The following is a 19,111-nucleotide window of genomic DNA, read 5'->3' on the forward strand; positions in this document are numbered from 1 at the left end:
AGATCAGAGAACAATAGAACCAACTGTTGAAACCTGCACACAGGTACCTCCCATTACATGGGCAGAAACAGAAGCAGCCCTTAAGAAGATGCCACAAGGGAAATCCCCAGGAATCAATGAAGTCAGCACAGACATGATTAAAGCAGCAGGAGTCCAGGGTTTACAGTGGCTACACAGAGTGCTCAATGCAGTTTGTAAGATGGCAAGATACCTACTGATTGGAGCAAGGGTGTCATTATCCCCCTGTTTAAGAAAGGAAATCGCCGAAAATGCTCCAACTACCGGGGAATTACACTCCTTTCTCATAGGGCTTAAGATTCTTGAGAAAATCTTAGAGAGCAGATTGCGAGTCATCTTAGAGCCACAGTTTGAAGAGGAACAGTATGGCTTCAGGCCTAACGGGTCCACAACGGACCTAATCTTCAGTGTCCATATGTTCATGGAAAAATATTGGAAAAAAAAGGCAAACATCCGTTTATGGTTTTCCTTGACATTGAGAAGGCATATGACAGCATTGTAAGAGAGAAGATGTGGAATGCCTGAGAAAAAGGAATGTGCCAGAGGAACTGGTGAGGAAAGTTCAGATGCTGTATGAGAACTCTACCAGCTGTATGCGATTGGGTGACAGACATTCATCCTGGTTCAAGACCGAAAGTGGAGTCCAGCAAGGCAGTGCACTATCCCCATTATTGTTTATCACCATCATGGATGACATAATGAAGAACATCAAGAAAACTTCTGGTGAACTAAATGCGATGGCCTTTGCTGATGATGTTATGATTTGGGGAGAAACTGAGAAACAAGTACAGTCGAGACTCGATGAATGGAAGGTTAAGTTCCAGGAGTTCAGTCTCAGGATAAGCAAACTCAAAATAGTAGCGATGGCAATAAACAGAGAGGGATGACAAGCGAACATCATGCTAGGAAACCATCCACTAGAAAGTGTGGAAAGCTGTACACATACCTCAGCAGTGTAATATCTTGAGATACACTAGCCACAAAGGAGGTGGCAAATAAAGTGCAGAAGAGCTCTCACTTTTACCAGCAAGTACGAACACTCCTCTGGGATCCCAAAGTACCAACAAAATCAACGCTGGTGATGTTCAATCAGTACTTCATACCAATCTTAACCTATGGTATTGAAACCTGCACCCTCACTAAGAAAGACTCATCAAGCTTGCAGGCATCCGAGACGAAGTTCCTTAGGTCCACAATTCAAAAAACCAAACTGGACAAGTTGAGGAATGATGTGGTTAGGAAGGAAGCTGGGATTGTTACATCATTGTTAGATCGGATCAGCATGTCCAGAGTGAGTTGGTTTGGGCATGAAATGAGGATGGAGCCAACAAGGATAGCATATGTTAACTTGGAGCGACATGTGGCAGGGAAACGAATGGTGGGAAGACCAAGAACCCACTGGATGGACATTGTAAAGATGGACATTGCAGATCGGGGAAAGGACACTGGAGGACGTCATTAACAACAGAACATATCTCAATAAAACAGAATGAAAGAGGCTCGCCAACAGTACCCGCGAAACTGGAACTGTAAAATGATGATGATGATGATGATCGTAATGTGAAACATAAAACTACAATGCTGTATTGGCACAAAAATGAATGATGAATAGAACACACTGTAGCAAAATACAAAAATCATCAGACATAACTTGCTGAAAGCATATCACAATCACAAGAATAACTACAGCAATGACTGCCATCCAAATATGTTATTCGTGCGGAAAGGGACCTAAAGTCAGAGTTTTCATTTTTGACATTTCTGTGGTTGTAAAATTGGCATAAAGTACTGAGCATTTAAAAAAAGCATTCATCCTTCTAGGTGCTATTAATAAAATATTTTGAGAAAAATGCAATTATAGTTTTCAATAATTTTCTTACCAATTTTACAAAGTATTCATGACATCGAGTTGTGTCTCGAACTGCTGCGTAACTTAGTTTGTTAAGAAAACCTATAGCGCAGCAAGTCAAAATATAGAAATGCAGTTTTTACACTACAGACAATTTTGTTTAGCTCTGCTGTAAATTTTCCATTGCTAATTTTGGGTGCCTTTCCCCACAACAGATCTCATGTACAAATATCACTACAGATAAAGTCAAAATATACAATCCGAATGTGTCTATGTTATTCATATTTAATGTGTGCAACATATTATTTATTTCTTCTTTCCGTCATTCAGAAGCTTCAAAATTGACAAACAGCAACTTCATGTAAATATTTTTTGTGCAAATCCTTTTCTGGTACCTTCGAGTACAAAGATCATATTTTGATTTTTTTCCATTTTGTCTAAATGTGATTCTAGCAGATAGAACCTACCATACATAGATGAGATCATCTTTTGAAAGGTAGGCACTCACCATGCTACACATCAACTGTTGTTCCGATGGAATTGCAGAACTACAGGTTATGTTTTCCATAAGTCCATATATTTTGAGAAAAATGCAATTATAGTTTTCACTAATTTTCTTGCCAATTATATGAAGTATTCATGACATGGAGTTGTGTAGACTCGAACTGCTGCATAACTTAGTTTGTTAAGAAAACACACAGTATTTCTTGCGGTTTAATAGCAAGAAACTAAATAGACAAGAGTGTTTTATTATTAATAAGTGCATATTGCTTGATTAAAAAGAAAGCATATTGCTACAAAGAGGTTAAAACGTGTTATATACTGATGAAAATATCTTCCTCTTATTGCTAACTGAATGAACGTATAACAACAACCACTAAAATGAAGCTTTTCATTAATATGAAATTCTGATCAAAACAGAGAACAAATGTAATCTTCTGCTTTTGATTAGCAAATGATAGTGGTTGCTGTTGAAATAAAAATTTTCTTTCATATGAAATTGTGTTCAGAAATAGAAAACAAATACAGTATAATCTTCTCCTTTTGATTAGCAAATGATGATGATCACTGCTGAAATAAAATGTTCTAATTGTTTAAACATTCTTAAAAAAAGGAAGTTTCTATTTATGTAAGAGGAAGCTAAAGTATATCTCTTAGACAAAATAGTAGAAGTATGACCTCACTCAAAGTTAATGATGTGTTCCTCACCTCGGACCTAAGCTCACCCTGGCAAGGAGCGGTGAGGGGAAGGAGGGATGGAAAGTATGTGTTAAACAGTTAGAAAACAATATACAATGGAGAGGTGAGTAAGTTGTTGGGTTTTTAAAATTCGTTTATAGGGCACAACTCCAGATGGGGGCCCTTAATCAGAACTTCATCTACTCATTTCCTCTATAAACATTCTTGTTCATATATCTTATTCACTGACTTCTGGCTGCTACCTCTCCCTTGTTTCCATGTGATTGTCCATTTTTCTTCTCTGTGTATCTCAAGAGTGCATGAACATTAGAAATACTTGCCTATGAACATATATGCAAAAAGGTAATTTTGTAGGGCTCAAAAAAGCACTCAAGACTCAAAATAATTGGTTAAATCCATTGGATAAATAATTGGATAAAACTCATGAAGACTATAAGCTATCACAACCCTTATTTGAACAAAAACAAATAGCTTCAAGACTTTTTTAAAAATTAATACTGATATTCTTTTTCCTCTTGCAGGCATCAGTTGCTGTTGGAGCTGTGTTTGGTGTGGTGTTGTATCGCATGTCGCTTCTTGCAGGTCGAATTCTCTTTACTGACACTTATGGTGTGATGAGTTCTGTAACAGCTGCTCTGATCAATTTGGTATTCATCATGATTCTTAATTGGGTAAGTTTATTTCCTTAGACAGAAATAGATCAGTATGAAAATTATCTATGGTATTTCTTAAGAATTAATAGCCTAATGGTATTGTTAATTATTATATCAAGTAATGGGAAAAAAGTGAGTGTTGAATCAAATCATATATAAGGAGATAAGAACATAAAAATGCACAGATAATGATATAAATACAGTGACAAATCAGAATGAGAAGAGGGGGCAGTTGAAAGAGAAGATAAAGACAAAAACATGAGAAGACAATCTTCACGTCTTCGTACACTGCTATCTTCAAATAGATTGACTCTCTTCTCATCATTTCTAGATTGTTTTCTCAACCCCAATGAACCCATTTTCTCATCAATCCAAGATGATCTACATTCCATCTCTTGTGAGCCCTCATTACTTTACTAGCTTTTATTGCTGTTACCAATGTTAGTTGCACCCTTTATGCAATGAAGATGTCTCTGGCTGGTGTTATGAATAAGTCTTTACTCTATATAATATTGATTTTTATGTTCCTCATTACACTGCCATCCTGAGAGAATACACATCCTTTGTAATTCAAAATGTCAACCTAAATCAGCTTAGGTGCCTTTCCAATCCAAAATTTGTGGAGTATAATCTGCAATTCTATTCAAGTCACAAGATATACTGGATGACATAAAAATAGGGAAATCACAAAAGCCGTTGATGATGCTGTAACAAGTTGCACTAAGCTAGATGAGATGCGAAGTTCTTCGCCATTGCGTTTCTCATGAGCCAGAAAGTGCTGTCTAATTCAGCATGATTGACACTAAGAGTAACATTTTTCATAACGTCCAGACATGCTGTGAATTTCATTACTGCCCCAACAGCTTCCATACTGTCACAGCAATAAATGAGACTGATACTTCGGTAGAAGCTACATTTTGCTCTGGCCTGTGCCAAGAGACAGATGCAACAATACTATATCCATCAAGATATGATGACAGGCATTCTTTCTTCGTATACAAATTTTAATGTAATGAATGTGTTCAATATGGGGTTTTTGTGTCTCGGTCAGTTATTGCAACCTAGTGGGTTACAATAAATGAAACGGCTTACAAGATTTCTTCACAAATGAGCACTATCAGCACCATTAATGAAATTATGAACAATGCTGGTGAAATATGAAAGCTTCATCTTACTCACCCTTCTTACTACTTTGAACCTAAAACTCATTCTGTTATTAATGCTATATGATTTGATTCCCCATAATATAACTTACCTTCACTATCATCCCAGTGTATGGTCAAAATTTTCCCCCCCTAAGTTTTCTCTTCATATGCCTCTTGTAGATAAACTAAACATAAATATCTGTATTGGATAGGAACAAACAAGTGTCAGATCAAGTTTTATGTGTATGACTAAATATAAATAGGCTCTCTGTTAAGTCTCCTCATATTAATTTTTATTTCCTTGTCGTGTTTGAAAGTTAGTCCTAAAAACTCCTTTGTATTCTAAACTTATTCTGCCTTTTATCCATCTTCTCCTAGTAATTATTCACTGATGAGCAACTGTTTTGGTGAAATGGCTGTAGTCAGCCCAGTGAATATAATAGTATACCGTGACACATGTTTACGATGTCACAAGGCCTCATACTGGCCATGTGAGTAACCATTTAAGTACAGGATGAATAAGGCATGAGATTTCAGTTCATTTGATGGCTTCCAGATCGTTGGCTCCAGACGTAAGCATCATTCCACCTCTGAAATCATGCAGGACTTTCCTCTGGCCACTGTGGATTTGGGAAAAACCACTGCCGTCAGAGTCAACTCCAATGGTGTTGATTTCAGGGGTCATCATTAGCTAGCTTGAATGATAAGAGTGGATAGACGGGTCACAGAGCAGCAGATCATGTGCAGACTCAATGCTGTGTGTGAGCATAACCATTTTCACATGGTGGGGTACAGAAGCCACTCTACCACTATGGGATCTCTCCTCCTGTACATCATAAAGCACAAAGAATGAGATGGCCAAACGGACATCGCCATTGAACTTTTGAAGCATGTTAAAAGATCACCTGGACAGATGAGTCGCGGTACCAGTTGGTACACACCGATGGCAGGGTACGAGTGCATCACTAAGCACAAGAGGCAGTGGGTCCCTCTTGTCAACTGGGTGCTGTTCAGGCTGGTGATAGTGGTATTTTCGTATGGAAACTGTTTAAATAAGATGAATCGTGTCCTTGGTACATGTGCCAACGTCCCTCACTGGCAAACGATACAGGAACCTGCGCACCTGGGCACTGTTCCGACCAATCCCCTTGCATTATAGGAGGCTGTGCTGCAGTCGTGAATCAGGATGGCTTCCCAATACATGAAGTATCTTGTTGAGCCCATGCCAGCCCACATCGTTGCCATCATCAGGGCAGAAGAGGGTCCTGTATGTTACTAGCCAGTTATCTCTAAGTTGCCCATCAGTGTAGCGTTAATCACACTAGGTACTTTCAAATACTCGTCCTGGAATGTTATGTGAAGAAATGCAGTTATTTCTATTTCGTTACATTTCTCTCTAATATCTATAAGACTCTAATGTCATGTACATTTTGTATACATTTCCCCACGAACCTACTACGCTGGCGTAGCAGGGGGAGAGGTGATACTCCCACGTGGCAGGTCCCAGGTGGCGGATAGGGGGGGGTCCTAACCGGCTTGCCAGCGGACTTGAGGGAAATAAAATGCTTCTCGTGGACCAAACACACTACCTCCTGTGGGTGGGGGGCGCACATGTAGAATACACCTGTGGTATCCCCTGCCTGTCGTAGGAGACGGCTAAAAGGGGCCCAAGGGTCTCTCAACTTGGGAGTGTGGATTGGTGACCACAGGGCCCTTAGCTGAGTCTTGGCATTGCTTCCGCTTACTTGTGCCAGGCTCCTCACTTTCATCTATCCTGTCCGACCACCCTTGGTCAACTCTTGTTCTTTTCCAACCCCGACGGTATTAGAGCATTCGAGGCCTAGGGAGTCTTTAATTTTCACGCCCTTCATGGCCCTTGCCTTTCTTCGTCTGTTACTTCGTTTTTCGAAGTGACGGATCCCTTCTTTTTTCTTGTTTTTCCTCTCTCTCTACCCCCTGTGGGTGGGGGATGCAGACGAAAAATACACCCACGGTATCCCTTGCCTGTCGTGAGAGGCGACTAAAAGAGGCGACCAAATTAGAACCATGAAACTACTTTTGATTCGTACCATCACGCGGAGAACACCATGGGTTGGCTGTACTTGCGAGTAGTACCACTATATTAGGTACGAAACAGGTTTGTGATTAGTAGCAGCAATGAGTTGGTTCTCCTGTGGGTTTCCAGTACCCGTGAGTCGTACCCATGTGAGCAACACCGCGGGTCTGGGCATTGCCTGTGAGTTGTACCACTATATGAGCGACACAGTGGGTCTGTGTTGCCTGTGATTAGTACCCACTATGTGAGGAACACCACAGGAATACCGGCACCCGTGACTAGTACACCTAGGTGAGGAACATCATCGGTTTGCGTTGACTATGAGTGGCGCCATTGTATGAGAAACACAATAGGTCTGCGTTACCTGTACGACGTACAATACTTATGAGTAGTACCATCATGTGTGGAACACCGTGAGTCTTCGCTACTTTTGATTAGTACCCCAACATAACAAATACCATGCTTCTACTTTATTAGCGACATGTACCATTATGAGGGGCCGTTGACCTGGATTTTGGACCCCTTTAAAAAACAAGCATCATTATCATCATCAGGATCGTACTTTAGAATGGTCCCTTGATCGGTAACGCTGTTTCTTTCTGGTAGTTTTTGGGTAGGATCCACTGATTTTTTTTTTTTTAACGTCGCACCGACACAGATACGTCTTATGGCGACGATGGGACAGGAAAGACCTAGGAATGAGAAGGAAGCGTCCGTGGCCTTAGTCAAGGTTCAGCCCCAGCATTTGCCTGGTGTGAAAATGGGAAAGCACGGAAAACCATCTTCAGGGCTGCCGACAGTGGGGTTCGAACCCACTATCTCCCGAATACTGGATACTGGCTGCACTTAAGCGACTGCAGCTATTGAGCTCGGTCCACTGATTGTTTTGGGTTCAGGTCCATCCATTCATTCTTCATGTCACTTTTTTTTTCTTTTGGTCAGTGGATGATTTAAAACTTTTGTTCTGTCATTTCATTTCGTACCATCAGGAGCCGATGACCTATACGTTAGGCCCCTTAAAACAAGTAGCATCATCATCATCATCTTGTATACATTTCTATGCAATAGTATTGCATTTATAATGTTCCATTAATAGTAAGTCATTGTACCATTCATTCGACTGTAAATTGTAATGTTATGTATAGAAAATAATTTGTTAATAAGGAAGCCACACAAAAATGTCTGGTTTCATTTTTATAGATATGTTATAGTGTTACAGGTGTTATAATTAGCGTTTGATAGCTTTAAATTTACAGTATTGAAAATATTAAACTTACGTGTGGATTTATGTGTTATAGTGTTGTGATATTGTTATGCTACAATTCTTGTAATATAACACAGTATTATCATTTAGACTTTCACGGCCCGTGTAACTATTCATGAGTTATATTTTTGGGCTTATGCCGTGTAAATAATTATAAACACACTCAAGGTTCCTTTTGAAATGTTGAGTGTGTTTATAATTATTTACACGGCATAAGCCCAAAAATATAACTCATGAATAATAACACAGTATTTTTAAATTAGGTTAATTTCTGAACAACTTCATTGTAATTATGCTATTTGTTAGGGAACATATGTTTAGTGCTCACCCTAAGGGCTGGTTGAATTCTCAACAGCTCTACCATTAGCTCTCATAGATGGTCTAGGCATCACTGAACAGGTTTACTAGGGAAGAGGAGTGGTGGTGTTTCCTGTTGCTTTCCTCACTGCATCGGACGTTGCTATTACATGTTAGTCTGCCAAGTCCACTGAAATGCATGAACCGATCCTGTGAGCAACATTTTCTCGCCATTAATAGTAGAGATTGACTGCATAAGGAATGACATTAGTAACATCGCTCATACCTCAGCCACTTTCATATTGTCAAAACCAAGGATAAGACTGTGATGGATCAGTTAATATTTTTCCATAAATTTTGTATGAATTTCTATGCAATTACTCTAATTATATTATGTTGCACTACTTAAGTAGAACGTAGCAGGTAGGGATCCTTGTTGGAGACAGCTCTTTCCATGGAGGGCGTCTGTACCTATCTGTGATCCAGAGCACACTGACCCGGTGTGTATCATCTGATAAGGATCCCAGCTCAGGGTTACGAGTGAAGAATTCAATGGAATCTACAACTGAGAAGGCAGTCCAGTACTTAGAGAATAGTATGAGTACACTGTTCATCAGCAGAGTTTGTTTTCCTCATGTCAGGGGTGGCTGCAAGGGCGTCTGTTCCCCATGTAAAGGGCAGCATGAATAATTGCTGGCAGTAGCTCTAAAATGCCTTTGGGAGTGGTGAACCCATCTTAACAATAGCCTAAAAGAGTGATGGTAAATATAAGCTTCAGAAAAGGTTAGGGTATACGCTGCAGGCAATGCACAGTTCTTGTGCTGGGGGAGCTGTGATAAGGGGGCAATCAGCAACTGATATTACAGTATGAAGGTGAGAATAATTAGTGTTATAACCCTGGCAGAAAAGTCTGAGAGTTGATTGACTTTAAGGAGAAAGAGAATGTTCCTATGATGGGACTAAATGAGGTCAGGTGGAAGGGAAAAGGAGTGAAGAAGATGAGGAGTGAAGGAGGTGAGGCAAAAAATGAAGTAGGAGTGGTTGTTAACAAAATCCTGGATGAATCTGTGGATAAGGTAGACTATGTTAGTGACAGAATAATCAGAGTACGACAGAGAACGGAAGAAGGAGTGAAATACTTCATCCAAGTTTCTGCAACCCAAACTGGAAACAGTGAGGAAAATACATGGAAGTTCTTGGAGACACTCGAGGAAGTAATCACCGATATAGAAGTGATAGTCATGGGAGACCTCAATGAGCAGGTTGGAAATGACATTGTTGGGAAGTGATTGGTCCTTTTGGATATGGAAAAAGAAACAGTGAAGGAGAAAAGTTGATTGATTTTTGTAAGAGATACAGAATGATTGTGGATTACACTTGGTTTAGAAAGAAGAATAGTAGAAAGATCATTAGATATGGCTGGGGTGAAAGGAGGACAAAAACAGTTGATTATATTTCCGTTGAGAGAACAAATCATAAACAGTTAACCACTTGACATGCTTTGACGGACCTCTCCGCCCTGGCTGTCAACTGCACTCCGGTACAAAGACGAATCTCTCCGTCCGTGCATAGTGTTTATTTTCGGACCCGCTCCAAGCCGGTTTCCTTTGTGACAGGGTTTGATATTAGTAAGGTAACCTCTTTACAGATGGAAGCACTGTTTTATTCCATTGATGTATTCGATAAACACTTCTATGCAGTTATTCCGTGGAAATAATAACCTGTAATCATAGCAACCTCATCGTAAGCGAAATCATGGCTGCCTCCAAGTTGAGTGATGAAGCGATAAGGGAATTTTTAGAAGAGAGTGGCATTGATATAGAAATAAGTGACGAAAAATTTAGTGTAAGTGAAAATAGTTCGTGTGACAGTGACGTGAGCATTGGTAGGGGGTGAACAAAGTGCTGTTTTGCCGTCAAATGCGTTAACTGAATTTTAAGCCTACATCTGATGCCACACCAATGACTTCTAATCATATTTTACACTATAGGTAATGGAACTGGGAGCACGTAAGTAATACTCCAGAGTATCATTCATGCATCGCAACTGGTGAAATAAATAGTGTTATTCAAATGCACCTAGGACAATGCCCGAACGAACTCCAAGTTGTGAACGAATTTCTAACAGCAGAATTTTGGGAACATCTAACCAAAGATACAAAAGTCTTGTATCAGCTGCCTAGGAACACTGGTTTCCTGTATCTTTGGATGAAATGAAGGCCAGATTACCTTGAAGTGGTAAAGTATGATGGCAAGAAGTTCAGACCCAATCTTGTTGTTGACTACAACTGTTGAATGGGTGGTGTTGATTCCCATGACCAGAGACTCACATAATTCCCCTTGATAAGGAAGTATGTAAAAGGATACATGAAAATATACTTCTACATGCTAGACATGACACTTCTGAATTTCAGCATCATTCATTGCCTCCTGCACCCTGACAAGAAGTAAGTAGGCTTTATCGGCTTCCGGATCAATTCGGCCGAACAGCTGTTGGCAACTATGACCTTGCCTAACTATCCAAAATGAGGATGCCCAAGCTCTGGGGTTACACCACTGAGACTTCAGGGGAGACACTGGGGACCCTTTCCAACCAAAATACCTCCAACAACAAAGAAGATTATCCTATCACGGAGATGCAAAGTCTGTGTGACACAGGGTCTGAGGAAGGAATCTTCATTTGAATGCCACTGGTGTAAGGTGGTGCTGAACGTAGATGACTGTTTTATGATCTAGCATACACATGACTTTACAAATTACATCTGACAGTAGTTTGGATATTTCCTCTCATTAGGTTGCTGTAAAACATACTTTTTCAGTGTCGGTGATAATATCATGTAAAGTAATGAAAATAAATAGTACACCAAGGCATAAATAAGTTCATTTAAATGGTATGTGAATGGGTTAATGGATGTAATAGCAATACCGGGCGAGGCATTTGATGGAGACCACAAAGAATTGGTAGCAAAATTGTGAGAGTAAAAAGAATGACAGAAGAAAATAAAAGAATGGAAATTAAAAGCTAAAGGAACTCGGGAGAAATTTTAGGAGGAATTAAAACAGTATATCCCTATATTAGAAATGGAAAGTGTAGAAGAATGGACCAAATTTAAAAACACATTTGTAAGCTGGGCAGAGAAGATTTGTAGCAGAACTTCAGCGAGAGTGAAGGAATGAAAAGGTGAAGGAGGTTCTTAAACAAAAGAAGAAAGCATGGCAGGAATGAAATACAGATAGGAAAGAAGGAAGTAAATATCAGGAAATTAAAAATTGTAAAAACGTGGTAAATGAGGAAAAAGGATGTTGTATGGATTGATAAAAAAAATACAAAAAAACAAGAGAAGAAAGAGAATGGAAATGTAGTAACAGACCCAGAGGAGATAAAAAAAAATAGGTGTAAGGATAATGTTGATAAACTCCTGAATGTGAGAATTGATGCAGAAGAGTCTGTAGTGATAAATGAGGATGATCCAGAAACTGAGTGATATTGCATTGGCAGAGGTGAAAATGGCTGTTAAATAAATTAAAACAAGAAAAGCAGCAGAGATGGATGAACTATGTGTGGAAATGATAAAGATAACAGGATCTATTGGTATACCTTGGTTATGTAGGCTGCTAAGATGTACATAGAGGGAAAAAAAAAAACAAAAAAAAAGAGTACTTGATGATAGGTGTAAAGGTGTAAACACCAGTATTTAAGAAAGGTGCCCGGAAGGTATGTGACAGTTATAAAGGAATTACACTGTTGTCACAAGTGGCCAAAATATTGGAGAGAATAACAGAAAGAGGATAAGAGGAAGGGTGGAATTAAATTTAGAAGAAGAGCACTATGGCTTTTGGTGGGCAGGTCAAGGATAGACCCTATATTTACCATAAGATTACTGATGATGGAAAGACTGTGGGAATATGGAAAAGATCTGGTGATGGATTTCTTGATGCAGTGAAAACATGTCTGTCTGTTAGGTCATCAGCCCAGAGGCTGGTTGGATCCTCAAATAGCATCACCAAAGGCTATGCAGTTATAGGGAAACCACAAAAACCAATGGCAGTACCAGAATGAGGCGTACTAGGCAAGATGAGGAGTGAGGTAGTTTGCCATTGCTTTCCTCACTGGGCCAGACAGTGCTATTGTAGCACAACTAACCCTATGAGCAACACCTTTCATGACACTCAGACACACTGGTTGTGCTCTGAATGTCATTAATCAGCACCACCCATACCCCAGCAGCTTCCATATTGTCACAGCCATGGATGAGACTGGGACTTCATTGGAAGCTACACTTTGCTCTGGCCTGTGCCAAAAGATGGATGGAAAAGTACTGTAACCATAGTGTTATTAGTGAAAAAGTGTGGGAAACCCTGGAAAGAAAAGGATGTGGAAAGAAATTAAGGGAATTGGTGAAAGCAATGTATATAAACAGTTCTAGTTGTTTCCATACTTCAGTAGAGAGAACAGATTGGTTTAAAAACCAAACTGGACTAAGACAGTGAAGTGTATTGCCTTCACTTATGGATGAAATTCTAAAGGAAACAAAGGCAATATAAAGAGGGGATATGAAAATATTGTTGTTTGCAGATGACATAGTAATCTGGAGAGTCAACAATACAGAAGTGAAAATTCAACTAAAGGCTTTAAATGACAGTATTGAGAAATAAAAATCACTAGTATTAGGGGACAAAACCTTAAGGTGGTTGAATGCTTCAAATATTTGGGAAGTAAAATAATGCAAGATGCAAGGTTGGGTAAGGAGATCAGCAGAAGGATACAAGTGGGAAATATGTTCTACCAGAATTTAAGGAACTTGATGTGGAACAAAGAAGTTTCTATGAAGTGTAAAGAGAAGATGTACTATATCCCTTTATTAACCTTTAGAGTGCCAGGCTATCTTGTAGATTCTCATACATAAATTGCCAAGCTATTTTGCCAATTTTTTAAATAACTTGGTGTATTTGATGTATCTGCCTGTTAATTTTCGTTTTGAAGCAGAAGGTTTGTTCTGCCAAAAGTATGTGCCTTTGAACATTTAAGAAACAGAAAACCTTCTTTAAAAAATCCTAAATTTTCAAACTTTTTATTTTGTCTTCTCATGTTTAATTATTTTGAGCATAAGTAAGGACAAAATACGTTTTAATTACAAATTCACATTGTAGGCATAAGAATAGTTCGGTAGGGGACTAAAGAGACAAGGGATAGTGTAACACAGTTATAAGAATAACAACAACAAATTAAATGAAACTGCAAAACATAGTACCATGACCCTGAAATTTCAGTATTTATCTTTTTTAAATAACTAGAGAAATATTTGATAATTATTCCTGTTTGTTTTTACTTTGAAGCAGAGTCATTATTCTACTAATAATTAAATGGGTTTAAACATTTTTGAAAAGGAAAACCTCCTTAAAACTACAAATTTTACAAATTTATGAATTTCATTTTTTTGGGCATGGTAAATTTGGACTAAATATACATTTTATGCACACTTCTGACATGAACATAGTCCAGTGGGTGATTGCAGGGTAGGGAAAAAGGGCCTAACATAGTCAGACAATCACTAACACATTAAATAAAAATTACAAAAATTCATGGTCATGACAACATATGAGAAAAAATATATCTTATTTACAAATGCAGCTTGAAAGGTTGAATACAGTGGTTTGATCATAAAACAGTTTTATGCAGGTAGGGTATAGGCCCTTTTTGCAACCAATGCATTTTTCTATCTAAGGTGGAGCAAAAAACACAAATTCTTTCCTTCTTTCCTGGATGTGTTTCAACTCCAAGGATTAATGGAGGCTCCAAACTTATTGTCACCTCCACCTGTGCTACATACAACTCTACATACAACTCTTCTTCTAATGTTAAATCACCGAGCTTGATAGCTGCAGTCGCTTATGTGCAGCCAGTATCCAGTATTCGGGAGATAGTGGCTTCGAACCCCACTGTCGGCAGCCCTGAAGATGGTTTTCCATGTTTTCCCATTTTCACACCAGGCAAATGCCAGGGCTGTACCTTAATTAAGGCCACAGCTGATATTTTCCCCACTCTTAGGCCTTTCCTGTCCCATCTTCGCCATAAGACCTATCTGTGTCGGTGCGGCGTAAAAAAAAAAAATGTTAAATCATTCTTTTGATAATGCCTCAATTACATGTATGTTGAATTTCAGACGGGTCATGACTTTCTTGTTTTCTGGTAAATTTTCTTTATTATATAATATATAAGCATTCAACGACATCCTACCAAACACATTGAAAGCCACTTTCTTCCATAACTTCGAAGTCTTCCTTTCATCCAGATATACAACCAACATCATATTATTTGAATCAGTTCCACCCATGTATTTGTTATATTCAAAAACAGTTTTTTAGACAGTTTTCTTGTTTCTAGTCAATTTTTCTGAAGTACCTAGTTGCTAAAGAATGTGTGCTGAGAAGAAGAACCTGTTTTTTTCTGAGATTTTTTCTCCTCGAACCCACAAAGGAGGAGAAATTTATCCCTAAAAACCCTGGCATGAGCTGGACAAAGGGAAATTAAAATAATGATGATGACTACTCAAGTAATTTTTAATTGTCATGTATTTCTTTGTTTCTTCTTTTAATGTATTTTTCTTCTTCTTCTTCTGCCATTAACATGAAATTTCTTGTTTGGATACAATTTCTTGCAATATAAAACAAACTGGTTTATTTCTGGTTGTTACGTAATTTGTTTTAATTCCATTTCATTGTTATACTACTATACGCAAGCACTGCTGCTGGGATACTCCCCATTTGCAATGTATTTGTTGTTAATAATAATAATAATAATAATAATAATAATAATAATAATAATAATAATAATTTTGTCTATGGATCAGTGATAGTGTTAGCCTCTGGATCCCAAGATCAGTTGGGTTATTGCAGGATACAAAGAAGTCCATTCAACACTCTAAGTCATACCGGTACAATGTTAGCATGTAAAATATCTTTGGTGAAATATTTAGTGTTTACCCAATAAAATTCATTAAATCTCTGCTATATTTCATGGAAGAGAGTATCTGTTTACTCTGCCTTTGGGTAGAGTACAACAGAACATTGAAATACATTTGCAGGCTGCCTAGATGGCATTAAATAAAAATGCCTATGATGATGATGATGATGATGATGATGATGATGATGGCGGTGGTTGTTGATGTAATTTTTATTTAACTTTGGAGGTCCCATGGCTATGATCATGATATCAAGAGTGATGTAAAAGTGCAAGCTTACATGTTTAATTATAATAAGAAGAAGAATGACGACGATGACGATAATAATTATTGCCAGTGATTTGATGATAACCAGTACTGAGCTCGATAACTGCAGTCGCTTAAGTGCGGCCAGTATCCAGTATTCGGGAGATAGTAGGTTCGAACCCCACTGTCGGCAGCCCTGAAAATGGTTTTCCGTGGTTCCCCATTTTCACACCAGGCAAATCCTGGGGCTGTACCTTAATTAAGGCCACGGCCGCTTCCCTCCCACTCCTAGCTCTTTCCTGTCCCATCGTCATCATAAGACCTATCTGTGTCGGTGCGACGTAAAGCAACTAGCAAAAAAAAAAAAAAGAAAACCAGTTGTGGTATTTTCAAGTTCTTGTATGCTATATACTGGATACTATATACTAACATGGGATTGTCTCTTGTTGCATGTTTTGGACAGTTCTATGATTGGCTGGCTGTTCACTTAACCGAGCTAGAAGTACTACGCACACAAACAGAGTTTGATAATAGCCTCACGCTCAAGATCTACCTCTTCCAGTTTGTGAACTACTACACCTCCATTTTCTACATAGCTTTTCTCAAGGGCAAATTTGTAGGGTATCCTGCAAAATACAATCGTATATTAGGCCTACGCCAGGAGGAGGTAAGTGATCTCGCTATACTGTATTTATTTGTTTTTGGTTGGTTGGTTTGTTTGTTTGTTTGTTTGTTTGTTTGTTTGTTTGTTTGTTTAACAATTCCACTTATGTTCATAATACTCAGAAGGCATTCCTAGTTGCCAGGATAGAATAAATGAGCACTCTCTAATTGCTGACTTCAAAGGGGAGTCTGTAGTGTGGTGGACACTGATATTGTTTAGCTTTCACAAGATTAATTTACATGGGTACAAAATCATTAACTATTTTGAAATTTTCGTGAATGGGCTTTAATTTTCATGATTTTTAGCATTTCAGTTTTCAAACACTAGTTGTAAGCCGTCAATGGCCTGCATTCAGAGAAGCGGTATATTGGTCAAGGTGCTGGTTCGATATTTCGAGGTGGACAGTTTTGAATCTCCATCAAGTCATTTTTTGTTCAATATAATGCAATACTGATGCATGTTACTAGAAGACATATCAGAAATAATGTACAGTTTAAAAAAACCTGTCAGACAAGACCTTGTCTTCATTTTCTTTCGTTACAGCCTTAATAGGACTACGGGTAGCTTTGTCTTGATTTGGGTTTCCTTCTTCTCCTCCCGGATCCTCTGCTTCTCTCCCATTCAATTGAGATTTTTAGTATCCTCTTCTCTTGTGTTCCCCATTGGTGCTTTTCTATCTTGTTCCTGTACCTTTCTCTGTCATTAGCTCTGGTATATTGGTTGTACATTTATTTCTCCAGTTCTCTGTTCCTTTCACATTGCTTCTGAGTTGATCCGGAGTTTCACAACCTACTTGGTTCCCATCTTTCCTCCTGTCCTACCTGTTGTCACCCATACTCTTCTAGTTATTCTGTTCTTGTCCATCATGATAATATATCCAGCAAATCTTGTTCCTATTAGTCTTATTTCACTGCTTCCTTATTTGAATTGTATTTATTATATTACATGCTTGTAAGTAGTAGAAATGGAACAAATAATTTTATAAATCCTCAAAGATAGAAACTTAGTAAGGACCACAGGTACACAGACTAAGAAGAATTGGTGGTATGCATAAACATAATATTTGCTAGTACTTCTACTTTTGTAAATTGTCAAATTAAGTGCTATTTTTGTATGCAGTTTTTACTGCTGAGAAATTCTTTGCTACTGAAGGCTAAATTTGGCTTTGACAGTTATGAGGCCAGGTTCGCTATCTGTATGCATACACACCAGCTTGCACAGGACTTATTGACCTTACCTCCCTCTGGAACATGCGGCATCCTCCAAGCTGCGCCATCTCACTCTATTGCTCGTGATCGTATTCACCTCTCTCCCACTCTTTCCCTGTTATTAATCCTCATCCTCAGTGGAACATCTCCACTTCTCCCTTCTCTTCTCCCTTCTCTTCTCCCTTTGCCTTCCCTTTCTCCAAACATCAAGCACCCGGAATAGTTGCCTTATTGCTAGCATGTATAACAAGTAATAAAGTGTGATTCTTCATAATCTTCACGTCATTGACACGGTATAACCCTGATTTTGCGTGACCTCGATTTAGTGTAAACCCGCATTTTACAGAAGAAATTTCAAGTCCCGAAAATTACTCCATAAGAGCAATGCAATCTTACATTCGATTTAACATAATTCACAATAGGGCAAAACCCACATTTGGCGTTAGGGAAATGTTAAAATTCTGAAATATTTATTTTGATTAGTTTTGTTTATGGGACATTAAGAACCTATGAAAAAGACATCATAAGCTTGCTAAGGATGATTCAAGGCAGAAGAGGAATTTAGAGCGTGGGCACTTATGGCTAAAGTGAGAGGTCGGACTCGGATTCACATCCGACTGCGTCCGCTGTAGTACAGTAGAAGAGAACCCCGTTTTAATGACAGTGTTTTTATGCTCTTTGAAAAATTTCTCTATTAAACTGTGCAGTATTCTTTGGTTACAATGAGAACCCTTTTATCGATTAATCTGTTATTACGGGCAAATTTGGGCATGTTAGTTTTTATCCGTTACCAATATTCATACACGCTGACTCTACTCCAACATTTATATTGAATACAAATGATCATCTTCCGTACTGATTCTTTGCTACGCATGAGCAAGTCGATCTTGAGCGAGCCAGAGCTCTCCTCACAACTCCGACTGGTGTAAACTGTAAACAAACATCGGGAAAACATGTTTTTGCAATAAGTGCAATGATAGCAGTTGTTAACTCCTTAGAAATAAAGGCTGAAGTAAACGATTACTTAATTTTTATACTAGGTACTGAAATAAATAAAATAAGAATGTAATACTTTTCCTTCTCAAGATACAGTGGTGTGCATAACTAATTTCAGAGGTTTATGTACTTTCGCATCTTGTTAAATGTCAGAAAAGCTGTTCTCATGTAAATTTATAGTGAAATGGTTATCGTTATTCTAGCATTAAATATGTTTTCATAATACATGGGCGGTAAACATAGGTTAGGTGACGCCATTTGAAGTAAGAAAATGGAAATGTTTGCCACAGCCTCTGGAGTAATGCTATTACAGTTTTTAAGAATGAAATTTAATGTGCGTGTTCACACTATTAGAATTAGAAAATAGGTGTCAATGAGTAAGCCACAGCTTGGAAAACATCCATGAACATGTTTAAACAAACGGATTGCTGTTTCATACCAATTTGAATTTGTTTTTTGTGCGAGTTTGGTATCTTTCCCGACTTCTGTGGAAAATCATGTATAACGTTATAACCTTAAACCAAAGCGGTTTTGCATTCACAGACAAAAATCTG

At 38.4% G+C, this 19,111-nt stretch overlaps 1 protein-coding gene across 4 annotated transcripts in view; it reads left to right on the forward strand.

The window, feature by feature from the left end:
• LOC136876310 (anoctamin-1) overlaps positions 1 to 19,111 on the forward strand; it is a 277,484-nt gene that overhangs the window by 217,875 nt on the left and 40,498 nt on the right. For all 4 annotated transcript variants that reach the window (XM_068228376.1, XM_068228377.1, XM_068228379.1 and 1 more), the window contains 2 exons: positions 3,589 to 3,738; positions 16,153 to 16,356. In XM_068228376.1, the coding sequence (XP_068084477.1) occupies positions 3,589 to 3,738; positions 16,153 to 16,356 (354 nt within the window). The remainder of the gene's footprint in view (positions 1 to 3,588; positions 3,739 to 16,152; positions 16,357 to 19,111) is intronic.

The sequence above is a fragment of the Anabrus simplex genome, chromosome 6, assembly GCF_040414725.1.
Source record: "Anabrus simplex isolate iqAnaSimp1 chromosome 6, ASM4041472v1, whole genome shotgun sequence".
Lineage (NCBI taxonomy): Eukaryota > Metazoa > Arthropoda > Insecta > Orthoptera > Tettigoniidae > Anabrus > Anabrus simplex.